The following is a 13091-nucleotide window of genomic DNA, read 5'->3' on the forward strand; positions in this document are numbered from 1 at the left end:
TTTATTTTTCTTATATATATTGAAAAACAATTTGTAATGGTTATTGGAAAATATGTTAGTAAAAATCAAAATTTTGAATATATGTATATTTTTGATCAAAAAAAAAGAATATATGTATATTTCTGAATGAATTTTTGATATAAATCAATTTTAACTTATTATTTTGATATGAATATGTATATCAAGTAACATAAACCTATTATTTTTTAATATAATATAATAAATTTTCATTTTTTTTTAATAGCATAAACTCATTACTTTTTTTTTAACTTACTGTTATCTAACAAAACCATTTTTTTGTTTTTAATTGTTATCTAGGTTGCAAAAACATTTCTATTTAATAAGATAGATGAAGATGAAAATAGGTTGGGCTTTCATGAATCCCAAAATAATAAAATGATCTACATGAATGAGCCTATTGGGCCATAAAACTGTCGACGACAAGGAGTTTGGGCCGCCGGTGGCGGTCTCTGAATCCGTCACAGTGGCCAATCACAGACACAGTCAACGAATATTCTAACGTCCTTTTCTTGCGCGTCACAACCGTCTGAGTGAATCACATGTTTCTTTTATTGTCGTTTCTTTAGCTCCAAGTTCTTTTGAATGCTGACGTTTCTTTTCTTATTATATATATAGACTTTTATATAAAATTTTCAACACCATTTAGCTTATTTACAATTTTCTTTATCCAACATGGCATCGTGTACGGTCGTAACAATTTCGTTTATATATATAGAAGAAACAGCAGCCGTTGAATGTTATAGTAATTAATACTCTTTGATATTTCCACATAAAACGTTTTAAATATTTTGAGGCCATCAAATACGAAATTTTACATTGATTTTTGGAGAGAAATAAGGAAATGTCTTAAGCAAAAAAAAAAGAGAAAAAAAAGAAATGCCACCTGTCATTTCCATATCTGTCACGTAGGTTTTATGCTCATATATGCATACAATTGTGATACAGCACCAGAGGCGGCTGGTTGAAGAAGAGTTGTTCGATTCTCCAACAACTTAGGGCAAATAATATTGTGTTTATTGCTTTAAATAACCTTTCTTACATCACTCTAGAACATAAAGAATCATGCTTTGGATCAAAAACTTCGCCAGGATCTCTCCGACAACTTCCTATGTCGGAAACCTGTTCAGAAACTCCGAGTCCTACACTCTCTCCTCTCGCTTCTGCACGGCTCTTCAACATAGCGAGACGGTTCAAGCGACCGATCAGGTAGATAATGGGCTGGAGCAGCAGGAGCAACGTTACCACGGTTTGGCTCCGACAAAAGAAGGAGAGAAGCCCAGAGTGCTGGTTCTCGGGTCGGGTTGGGCGGGTTGTCGTCTTATGAAAGGGATCGACACGAGCATCTACGACGTCGTTTGCGTCTCTCCGAGGAACCACATGGTCTTCACTCCTCTCTTGGCTTCTACCTGCGTCGGTACGCTTGAGTTCCGGTCTGTCGCAGAACCGATCTCTCGTATCCAACCGGCGATTTCGCGAGAACCCGGTTCTTACTACTTCCTCGCTAATTGCTCGCGTCTTGATTCCGAAAACCATGAGGTAATTGCTAAACCGGTATTGACCGGCTTTTTGTGTTTATCGCTACTTGCTCTGAAATTTGGGAACAAGGTTTATCGCTCATTGCTCCGTTTAAACCGGTTTACACACTCAAAGCAATATATGTGGTTGTGATGTTAATCTGTAAACCGGTTTTTGTGTTAACCGCTAATTGCTCTTGTTAACCGCTAATTGCTCTGAAATTTGGGAACGTTTTATTGCTAATTGCTCGGGTATAAACCGGTTTACACACTCAAAGCAATGCATGTGGTTTTGATGTTAATGTGTAAACCGGTTTTGTGTTAGTGTCTAAACCGGTTTTTGTGTTATATTCATGTGTGGATTCTGCTCTTGGTTATAAACAGGTGCATTGTGAGACTGTAACAGATGGGTTAAGCACCACACTGGAGCCATGGAAGTTCAAGATCGCTTATGACAAACTAGTACTAGCTTGCGGTGCAGAAGCATCCACGTTCGGGATTAACGGGGTGTTAGAAAACGCCATCTTTCTCCGTGAGGTTCATCACGCTCAGGAGATCCGCAGGAAGCTTCTTCTCAACCTCATGCTCTCCGAAGTTCCAGGGATAGGTGAAGAGGAGAAGAGGAGGCTGTTGCATTGCGTTGTGGTTGGAGGTGGTCCAACCGGTGTGGAATTTAGCGGTGAACTGAGTGATTTCATCATGAAAGATGTTCGTGAGAGATATGCTCATGTCAAGGACGACATTCGTGTTACTTTGATCGAGGCGAGGGATATACTTTCTTCATTCGACGATGGGCTCAGACAGTATGCGATTAAGCAGTTAAACAAGGTTATTATTATTACATATATTTACTTTGCTTTTATTTTTTGAGAGAATGTGGATTTTTGAGAATATGTTAGTTTTTGAGTTACAGTCTGGAGTGAAGCTTGTGCGTGGGATTGTGAAAGAAGTGAAGCCTCAGAAGCTGATCCTTGATGATGGAACCGATGTTCCTTACGGTCTCCTAGTCTGGTCAACTGGTGTGGGTCCATCTTCGTTTGTTAAGTCTCTTGGTCTTCCTAAAGATCCAGGTGGCAGGTTAGCACAATTCCAATATAGCACAACCAATGCAGGTCCTGAGATTTTGGGAACTGTATGAGATTTAGTAAAGATTAAATAAACAATATTTTTACAAATCTGGAAGCCTACGTCTATGTAGTTTTTTCAAAAAATGTAAGGGTCATAGACGAATGATTCATTGTCCAGGACCGGTCCTGATTACAACAAGCTTGTTCTGTTTTCTTTTGTTTCTGATTTTGGATGATTCTGTTTTAATAGGATTGGAATCGATGAGTGGATGCGTGTACCTTCAGTAGAAGACGTGTTTGCAATTGGTGACTGTAGTGGATATCTTGAGAGCACAGGGAAGTCAACACTTCCTGCTCTTGCACAGGTCTGGTTAATGTTGCTGTAAGAGTAATCCATTTTTTTACATTCATTCAAAAAAAAAAAAAAAAAAAAAAAGTATTCCATTTTTTTTTTAACTTGTGTGCCTTAGCTTAAACCAAGTCTGTGATCAATGAAGGTGGCTGAGAGAGAAGGCAAGTACTTGGCGAATCTACTGAACGTGATGGGAAAAGCTGGAGGAGGAAGAGCCTGGAGCGCAAAGGGGACTGAACTTGGAGAACCATTTGTGTACAAGCATTTGGGAAGTATGGCCACTATTGGGAGATACAAAGCTCTCGTTGATCTTCGTGAGAGCAAGGTATATAACAAAGATCATTCACTTTCACTAAAAACCCCTAATTCACATAGATAGCTAAGTTTAGGAGAGCTTGCGTGTGCAGGAAGGAAAAGGGATATCAATGGCAGGGTTTGTGAGCTGGTTCATATGGAGGTCTGCATATCTGACTCGAGTCCTCAGCTGGAGAAACCGCTTCTACGTTGCTATTAACTGGCTCACCACTTTCGTTTTCGGCCGTGACATTAGCCGTATCTGATCCAGCTCTTCCACATTGCTATGTCTCTCTTTTCTTACTCTATGAGGCCAATACAGCCTTGTAGAAAGATAGGGTTCACTTTTGAATGAAATGTTCTTTTTTTTTTGATCAAATGAAATGTTCTTGTTTAATTGATGTTAATGCAGTATTATGAAGGAGAAATTATTATTATTTCTAATAAACTCAAAATGCCAAAAATAAAGTGTTGTGGCAAATTGGTAACCCCTACACAAAGTTATGTACCAAGTGATACCTCAGCTACTAGTAGTAAATCTATTATACATTTTTTAATTTACAAGCACCAAAACTCAAAACCAAGGCCTCTCTGATGACAAAACAATTAGGATTGTAACTATCACACTTACCTCATATCACATCCACCTTCTCTGGTAACTCTACTCCGCCACCTAAATCTCTAGAAGCAACCAGTTTCACGGCGAACTTAGGATTTGAACCGTACTTTTGCCTCGCTTCAGCAAAGCTATGAGCAAGAACGGATCTTATCCACTGATCAACAACGTTCCTCTCTTCTTCCCCTAATAATGATGACCAAGAAGCCGCAAGAATCTGAACGATCACTTCGTTATCAATCTCTAGCTGTCTTTCCGTTCCAAAACACATCTTAAAATGAGAAACGATCTTCTCTTGAATGCTTTTGGCTAACACATCGAAATCAACCGGTTTGAACGTCACTTTTCCATCTAATCTCTCGATGAAACCATCAAACCAAGCTTTGGCTTCCTCTGTTTCTGTCTCATCCACTGGTAGGTTCAGATCAAGATACGAACGTTGCACCTTCTCTGCACGCAGCTCTGTGTCTCCCTCATGTTTTCTCTTATTCACGCTAACTTTAGCAGTATCAGCTACCTTAATCTGCAGTTTCCACCTCCTAGCGCTGAGAACTCTCTCCTCCGTAAACTCCACATGCTCTTTCTCCTTGACGGTCCCACAAGTTGCAATAACAATCACGTTTTTCATACTAACCACTCTTCCGTGCGAGTCACGTAGCTTCCCACTACTCACACCTTCAGACAATCTCATCTGATCCGGAAACTCAGCTTTCTCCACGTTTTCTAGCAACACAACAGAGTGTGGCTTCCTCGATACTTCACCCGTTATGTAATCAACCACCGTCTTTCCTCTGAACTTGTCATCAACATAACAATGCTCTCCTCCAAAATCAACACTGATGCAATTAGCCTGGTCTTTAAATAAGGTTTCGGAGAGAGCCAACGCTACTTTCTTCTTCCCAACTCTATCAGGTCCAAGAAGAGCCAGCCATACTCCACTCCTCGCGCGGTTTCTTCTTTCGCAGATGAGTTGGCTAATGGCGTTCACAGCTTCGGTCTGCCAGGGGACTTTACGAGAGAGTGATTTTCTCAGACACTTGAAATCATCTAAGGAAGAGTAGTTTAGTGTCACTAGAAGCTGTTTCTCTCTCGGTGTGGTGTGTGTTTCTTTTGATGCGTAGGTTACTCCCAAACCTAGATCTGTAGTAACACAACTCAAAGGAGAACCCAAAGTTACCGATGTCTTCGTGAGATCCTCCTCCTTATGTTTTGGATTTGAGATTGAGCTTCCGACACTCTTCTCGGTCTGAACTGGCAACTGTGGACTACTCACGGTCTGAAAACTTAGCTTAGGAAACGGTGGAGTTTGATGTATGCTTTGGCATATGTTGTCCCATTTCTTCTGCAGAGCTGTGGTTTGAGAAGCTAATGCGTTTGTGCTATCTACAGCCTGCACTGAATAAAGAGGCGAAATCTCTCTCAAGATAAGTGCATTTACACCATTATTACAAAACAAGGAAAAGAGAAGTTGAATTAAAACGCACCTTGGTACTTTTCGTTGGTCCCTTGTCTAACTCGGTCTCAGCAGCTCTTAACCAAGAGGGTAACTTCTCGGAAGATTGATCAGCTACAGAGAGACTTGAACCGGCCTTGACAACGGCAGCTACTTCTTGCAAACACTTCTCGTTGCAGAGGTGACATCTAGGGAGCGTCTGATTCACAGTGCCACCACTCAAAGATACTTTGTAATCTGATGTAGATGAAAAGAACCCTCCAAACGGAACAAAGGATCCCATCAAGCTGTAACCAACAGATAATGTTTTAGTGCATATGTTAAAATATTTCAGATTATGTTTTCAATATTGACGCAAACACAATAAACTATTCCTATCAATATATATTACTCCCTCTGTATCATTTAAGTGGTGTTTAGAGGAAACAAAATTGTTTCAAAATAATTGATGTTCTCATTATTATAGATAGAATTTTATACCATTTTAACTTGTGATCAATTGTAAAATATTGAATTTTTTTTTATTGGTTGAATTAATTTCATTTAATAATATTTTTATGTAACCAAGATAAATTGTATAAAAGTTTGTATTTTCTTAATCCAAGTGCAAAAACCTTTAAAATCACTTAAAGTGATACAGAGGGAGTATGTTTTTCAAGTGCAAGATGTTTATAAAAACTAAACTTATATAGTCTTTTTTTTTTTGTTCAAAAAACTTATATAGTCTAAATGTTAGTATAATGCAAAAAAAATTGCGAAAGCAGACCTGGATTTTGGAAGTTTTGAGGATGTGATTGGAAGAACATGAAGGTCCCAATCCTCATCGATCTTAGGAAACCTATCCAGAAGCTTCGTGTAGGTCTCGTTGCTCGATGCATAGCCAATGAACCACAGTTTCTTACTTTGACGTTTCAGCAAATCAGAGAGCTTCAACACCAACTTCACCAAAGCATCACTAGAAGAAGTTTCACTGCTCAAGAAAACCTTAAGCTCTCCTAGATTAAACATCACTCCTGTAGATTTGGAGTCGTTTACTAACTCATCAAGCTTCAATAGAATCTCCTCGTTACCTCTTGATCCAATTTCGCTAATCTCCTTCTCTATGCTGATTACGCTTAACCCGCTAATCTCCGGAGGAAGAAACTCTAGCTTCTTCCCACTGTTGATCGCATCAGCAAACGTTTTAAGAGCTTCGTCAGCGCAGTTTCCGACAAGGACAGGGTTCCTCCTCTCTTTCCGACACAACACTTGTCCGATCCTCCTACAATTCTCGTCGCTGCTCCCACCAACACGATTATTCGGATCTGAGCTCGGAAGGTTACAAAGGAAGAGAGGCGGAAGACAACGACCCCGCGAGAACTGCGTTGTCACCGGAGGGTGAAGCACGTCGAGCTTAATATCGGAGCTCCGAAACCCGGCGTCGCAGAAGACCCGGTTCACAATCGGATCGTCTAGAATCGACAATACAAAGTACTTCAGCTCAACCTTCAGAACCGTCGTCTGGCATCCTCCGTGCGACATCTGGTGGAGGTGGTGATAAGCCTCCGGGTGCCGCCTCTGGTTCGCCTGAGACCGCTTGATCGCCGCCATGAGGGAGTTCGACACCGGAGGATCTTCTTCTCCCGAAGACTTAGACGACGGGAGTCTGTCGAGAGAGACGCCGACGCAGAGCTCCAGAGCTCGGAACTGGAGACGCGACGAGTAGGGAGTGCTCCGGGCGGCGCGTGAGACGCAGACCTCGCGGAGGAGGGACGACGGCGTCGCGAGGAGAGCCGAGACGGCGTGGAGAGACGTCGTCTGCGCGTGGCTCCTCCGACGAGCGATGGCCACGGCGTCGTCGAGGGCGCGAGCTGCTTCCTCTGTTAAGCATTCTCTCGCCGTGTTAACCGGCGTAGGCATCGCCGGAAGAGGAAAAAAAAAACAAAAATTGAATTAGAAAAATCAACCAGAAGCCTCTCTCCTCCAATCAAACCAACCCACTTACTCTCTCCAACCAACAATAATCACAGACTCAAAGAAGACAACAAAAATATTTATTAAATAAAGTCAGGCGTGAATTTTCATGAAATGTGATATTTATGTCAAAACTTCTTTTATATAGTCTCTTTAGCTTAAAAGTGGTTATTAAAAAATAATTGCTTTTAGAGCCTTCTTCAATCCTCAAATCTTACGCATGGATATGTTCAGATTACTAGTCTTGCAGAAGGAGTCACTGTGTTTGGTCGTATATTGATCGTGGGGTCCTCCAATATCTTCTCTGTCTGATTTTCGAGTTTTTAATAGAATAATATTATGTGGTGCTCGTAGAATCATTTTGTTTGAAAAATCTTGTTCTGCATGCCAAAAGGTTCGATTAATCCCAGCAGAAATTCAAACCACTAATGTGATTATATATTCTAACCATATCATCATTTATGTATTTTCATGAAAATCTATTGTTAATTTTAATGGCCACGAAAAATATTATTATTATGTTGATTCTTTGTTCCATCAAAAAATTTCACTGCTTTTTCATGGAATATTGATTTGATATTTTCTTTTCCCCAACTATTCGTCTTTCGTAACATTTATTCTCGATTCTGTGATGATACAGACTTTCACAATTTATTAAGATTAATCCACTCTAGAATTTCCCTATATTTTAAACCTATGTTAGTTAATAGTTTACTATTCAACGATGGTAAACTATACTAGCGAGTGGGATTAACAAAGAAAAGTCAAATTAATTATAGAAGGAAATAAACATGTATTGAGTGGTAGACAGTGACTCAACTTTATAAAAAGATTAGGTGAATGTCATAACTAGATAAAGAGGAAAAGCATAAGTGATTAGGGTCCCAAACACCACCTTTTATATGCTTCTTTTGCGTCATTGTCATTCATCATCCACATCCAATAAAGTTATTTTGGTTTCACTTTACTTTGCACATCTTTGATTCCTGATCGCGAAGGCATCTTTTTACTCGATCATTTATCTTTTGTTACCTCTACTGGAAAGTTAAAAGAGCATTTTCTACGACATTAATATCAGCATTTTTAACATCTTCATTTTATGTACTCTTATTGAAACTAAATAATAAACTTTTTATTCATATTCTTCTCGAACCTACTTAATATTGATTCAGTATTTCTTTGGAAATAATCTGTTTAATTATCATCGTCTTCTTCTCTTTTGCTTCTGTTCTTATTTCCTACCCTACTTCACTTCCCTCCTTCATATCCTCCTCGTGAACATCAAACCCTATGAACTTTTAACCAATGCATCTACGTCAATACGTATATATATTCAGAGCAATCAAAGGGAAACAATTATTGACCACCTGCATGAATATTGGCTACATGTATCAGTTTAATATTTTAAAATTTATTCAAAACTAAAAGACATATATAATAGACTCATGCCACAAAAGCGTCGACAAGCAGGTACTATATTACGTTCCTTTATGTTTACTCTAGCTAGCTTTTAGCACCAAATATATCTTGTAGTATACAACCCTTTTCACTTGTACATATTATAATTATACGTCAGTCCATTATAAATCTACCAATAAGTTGTATATACTTAATTTTGATGAAATGAAAAATTAAGCACAATGACTTATATAGAGCGGTGTCCTTTTCATTCTCTAGAAAGTAGAAACATTTCTTAGATATTTGGAAGGTTCAATGGTTGTTGCGCAAAAAGTCCGAGATTAAAGTGACACTTGTGCAATATATATGTAGTAGAATCCCAGCGATTAATTCCTTAATAATTAAATTTTTAGCCTAGATTAATTATAAGTACTGCTGTGTTAAATGACCGATTCCCATATTTTGCATGTCATGTTACAATTTTTTTTTTTGAATGAATGTAAAATTTATTCAAACCAAAAAAACTTATTTACATCTAGTGCATCAGTTTTTCTTTATATTTAAAGAATCAACAGAATGCTATAAATAAAAGAATTTATCCAGCTCCTCCATTTGTTTCTTATATCCCAAACCAAGTGCTCAATCTTTCATCAAGATATTTCTGGCCCTTTCCTTTCACTGAAAGCAACATGAGTCTAATTGTCTTGTCCACAAACCTGATCAAGCAGCTAGCATCTTGTGGATGTTCTCCATGCCTTCTAGCATTGCGTTATCTCCAGATTGTGTGCATTGTCGCTTGTAGAGCATACCGAAGGATAAAAGTCTTTGTTGGGGTGAGTCTCGGCCTGGACATGAGCAGTTTGAGCGCATTCCAGTCTGTGGTGAAATCGTCAAGCAAGAGACCTCCAATCAGCCTTCTCCATATATGTCTCGAGTATCAACAATCAAAGAACAAATGGCAACAAGATTCATGCTCTTCATTTCATAGAACACAAGTTGTGTTGATTGCGACGTTCCAATGCTGCATTCTATCAGCTGTTTGAAGTCTGTCTCGCATAGCTACCCAATAAAAAACAAGCATATTTTGGTGTTGAATGAGGGAACCAGACAATTTTACTCCACGAGCATGATTGGCGATTGCTTCTGATCTGTTCCCATGTCTTCTTCGCTGAGAACTTGGTTGCAAATTTATCATCAGCTTGCTTCCAAAGATAAATATCATCCTCCCACGATGAACAGAGCTTGAGCTTAGCTACCTCCTCCTCAATCTCGTTGAGGATGCTCACTCGATGCCTTCTGCGTCTATGATTAACCAATATATCCGCCACAGTAGCATTATCACCAATGCCAAAGTCTATCAGTCCTCTATCTCCCAGGATATTCTTCAAATTCCCAAATCGAGACCAAACGTCATACCAGAAGGATGTGTTCTCACCATTCCTTACCTCCACAATAATAAAACCTTTTGCAAGATCCCTAAGCTTGAGAAGCTTCCTCCACATCCAAGATCCCATATTTGTGCTGCTACTTATCGACCAAAAGGATTCTTTGCGGATCAAGTAACATCGTATCCATCTTGTCCATAAGGAAGATTTTGCAGTGAAGAGTCTTCAGATGAGTTTCAGACAATGAACTATGTTAACTTCCTTAAGAGGTCTGATCCCCAATCCACCTTCGGCCTTAGGTAAACATATATCGTTCCAACTAACTTTTGCCTTTATCGTTTTCAGCTCTGTTCCAGACCAAAGAAAGGCAGAGCACATGCATTCTATCTCCTTCAAGCAACTCCCTGGTAATCGAAAAGCAGATAACCAGAAGTTCGCAAGGCTTGTTATCACTGAGTTAATCAATTGTAACATGTCCGCATGTGACAAAAACCTTCCTGTCCAAGAAGTCATCCTTTTCCTGATTTTCTCCACAAGAGGCAAGTAGTCACTAACTATCATTCTCTTTGTGAGCAAGGGAAGCCCCAGATAACGAACAGGTAGCTTACCTGATGCAAACGAAAACCTGTTGAGAATGTTCGTTGCAGTATCCTCGGAAACACCCGCAATGTAGAGGGTAGACTTCTCCAAACTAATGTTCAGCCCTGATATTGCAGCAAAGTCAGTGAATATCTGAAGCACACCTTCTATGGATCTTTTAGTTCCATCAGTAAAGACCATTAAGTCATCTGCAAAGCACAAATGCGTGAGCAGGATGTTCTTACACCTCGGATGATAGCCAATAATTTTCCTCTCCACAGCTCTGTCAAGCATCTGAGATAACACATTGATGCAGATCACAAAAAGATATGGGGATAGAGCACATCCTTGCCGCAAACCTCTTTTACTCTGGAAGAAACCTGCAAGCTCTCCATTGACTTGCACTGAAAAGGAAGCAGTACAGACACAAAGTTCAATCCAGTGGATGAAAACATCAGGCATGTTTAAAGCTTTCAAAGTCTTTAATCTGTTAGCGATTATCTTAGATATTACCTTATAGAGAACGTTGCAGCAGGATATTGGCCGATAGTCTCTCATCTCCTCCGCTGAGTCCTTCTTTGGTATAAGTGCCAGAATGGTTGCATTAAGGCCCTTAGGTAGAAAACCCTTGCTGAAGAAAGATTGAACAGCTGTGGTAAAATCTTTAGCTATGATGCTCCAGGATGATTTGAAGAACTGAATAGTGAAACCATCTGGCCCCGGAGACTTGTTACTCGGCATTTTAAACACCACTTCCCTGATTTCTTCTTCAGTCACTGTTCTCATGAGCATAGCTCGATCCTCTTCTGAACGTCGAAATGGTAATATCTCATGCAGCTCAGAAACTGTTGTGTCTCGTAGATCTGCTGGCTCAAAAGAGAGGAACTCACTAAAGAAACACTCAGCTTCTTTTTTAATTTCATCTTGCGAGGTAACTACACTTCCATTGGGGCATTTGATTTCCCGAATTGCATTCCGAGTTTGGCGAATCCTAGCTGCATTGTGAAAGACCCTGTTGTTTCGATCCCCCACCTGTAGCCAATGGATTTTAGAGCGTTGTTTCAGTAGCTTCTCTTCGATATCAGATACTCTTTGCCACCTCTCTGCTGCCACTCTTTCCGCATTAATATTTTCTTGAGTTGGGGCTTTAAGAAGCTTCTCTTGCTTAGCGCAGAGAACGAAATGAGCTTCCTTTACCTTTTTGGTTAGAGCTCCCAGCTTTTCTTAGCTTAACGACCGAACCAATGGTTTGAGAGCTTTTAGGTACTTTGAGAAGCGGAAGAGTGCTAATGTGGACTGAAACAACGGCTGAGTGTCTTTCCAGTAGTCCGAGACCATCTGAAGAAACTCAGGCATATCTGCAACCGCATTCAAGAATTTGAAAGGCCTGCGTTTACCCACAGCCGCAGCCTTTAACTGGAACCTGCCTCGAAGGTGGTCTGAACATCCTCCCGATTCAAACACACCATATGATTGAGTTCTGCGATCAAGCCAAGCTTCATTTACCATAATTCTATCGAGTTTCTTGCAGATGATGCCTTCGTCCCTTTTGTTGCACCAAGTGAACTTTGGCCCCTGATATCCCAAATCACTGAGACTGCAGTACTGAACTGTATCCTCAAAATCTCTCATTCCTTGAGTAGATAAACCAATGTCTTGAAAGTTAGAATGCTCGTCACCTTCAATAATCTCATTAAAATCCCCCCAATGATCCATTGTTTATTTCTGAACATAGGCGAGTCTTGGTGAGCCTTTATATCTCCCCACGGCTCTTTCCTTTTTTTCTTCTGTGTTTTCAGCATACACAAAAGAACATAGAAACTCTTTTGTGTCACCCTCCACTAAAACTGAAACTGTAATGATCTGATCAGACTTGAAAACCGGAGTTACGCTGACTTGATCATTCCACAAAACCCAAATTCTTCCCTTCCTACTAAACTCATAATTATTTACATGAGACCAACCCTGAAAAACATAAGAAACAATGCTAGCCGACTTGCTCTCCTTGACCCTTGTCTCCAACAGGGCACCAAACTGCAAACCTTTATTCTGTATCCAATTACGGACGACTGTGTGTTTTGAAACTTTGTTAAAACCCCTTACATTCCAGAAGAAACCTGTCATTGGGAGGATTTTCGGTTGTTACGTTTTCCCTGAGGACCTGGGGTTTCTGTGTCCTTGCTAGGGACTATCCTGTGATTTGTTTTTGAGGTCCTTGGTAGGGAGGATCGTAGACTAGAGTTTCCTCCAATCACAGAACCCTCAAGGCTCTGATTTTCTCTTCTCCGCAATCCCTCAACGCTTCCCTCCTGCTCTTCCTCATTCTCAAGTTTCTCATGATTCTCTTGTGAAACAACTGCTCCAGGAGTAGTTTCAGCACCTTCTATCTCACTGTCCTTACTAGCTTCCCCTGTTTCAAAGTCTTCTTGCATTTCTTTTGAAGTAACATCTGTCTCTAT

The 13091-nt window shown here is 40.0% G+C and overlaps 2 protein-coding genes across 2 annotated transcripts; one reads left to right on the forward strand and one right to left on the reverse strand.

The window, feature by feature from the left end:
* The first annotated feature begins 680 nt into the window (after positions 1 to 680).
* LOC106391132 (internal alternative NAD(P)H-ubiquinone oxidoreductase A1, mitochondrial) lies at positions 681 to 3692 on the forward strand. The gene is made up of 6 exons (XM_013831700.3): positions 681 to 1557; positions 1920 to 2363; positions 2449 to 2612; positions 2853 to 2967; positions 3100 to 3279; positions 3362 to 3692. The coding sequence occupies exons 1-6, from the start codon at positions 1084 to 1086 to the stop codon at positions 3512 to 3514; spliced, it is 1530 nt and encodes a 509-aa protein (XP_013687154.2). The 5' UTR covers positions 681 to 1083; the 3' UTR covers positions 3515 to 3692.
* LOC106391131 (protein SMAX1-LIKE 6-like) lies at positions 3666 to 7498 on the reverse strand. The gene is made up of 3 exons (XM_013831699.3): positions 6084 to 7498; positions 5349 to 5604; positions 3666 to 5254 (listed from the first exon to the last, which is right to left on the reverse strand). Exons 1-3 carry the CDS (start codon positions 7214 to 7216, stop codon positions 3881 to 3883), a joined length of 2763 nt encoding a protein of 920 aa, XP_013687153.2. The 5' UTR covers positions 7217 to 7498; the 3' UTR covers positions 3666 to 3880.
* Between the last annotated feature and the right edge of the window lie 5593 nt (positions 7499 to 13091).

Source organism: Brassica napus, chromosome A10, assembly GCF_020379485.1.
Source record: "Brassica napus cultivar Da-Ae chromosome A10, Da-Ae, whole genome shotgun sequence".
NCBI classification, from domain to species: Eukaryota; Viridiplantae; Streptophyta; class Magnoliopsida; order Brassicales; family Brassicaceae; genus Brassica; species Brassica napus.

Bases quoted from the DNA above. Each gene is read 5' to 3' on its own strand.
- LOC106391132 (XM_013831700.3), top strand. From the start codon at position 1,084: ATGCTTTGGATCAAAAACTTCGCCAGGATCTCTCCGACAACTTCCTAT. The intron at 2,613-2,852 runs GTTAGCACAATT...CTGTTTTAATAG, and splicing joins CCTAAAGATCCAGGTGGCAG to GATTGGAATCGATGAGTGGA. The intron at 3,280-3,361 runs GTATATAACAAA...TTGCGTGTGCAG, and splicing joins TTGATCTTCGTGAGAGCAAG to GAAGGAAAAGGGATATCAAT.
- LOC106391131 (XM_013831699.3), bottom strand. From the start codon at position 7,216: ATGCCTACGCCGGTTAACACGGCGAGAGAATGCTTAACAGAGGAAGCA. The intron at 5,605-6,083 runs GTCTGCTTTCGC...TGTTGGTTACAG, and splicing joins TCAAAACTTCCAAAATCCAG to CTTGATGGGATCCTTTGTTC. The intron at 5,255-5,348 runs GTGCGTTTTAAT...TATTCAGTGCAG, and splicing joins GACCAACGAAAAGTACCAAG to GCTGTAGATAGCACAAACGC.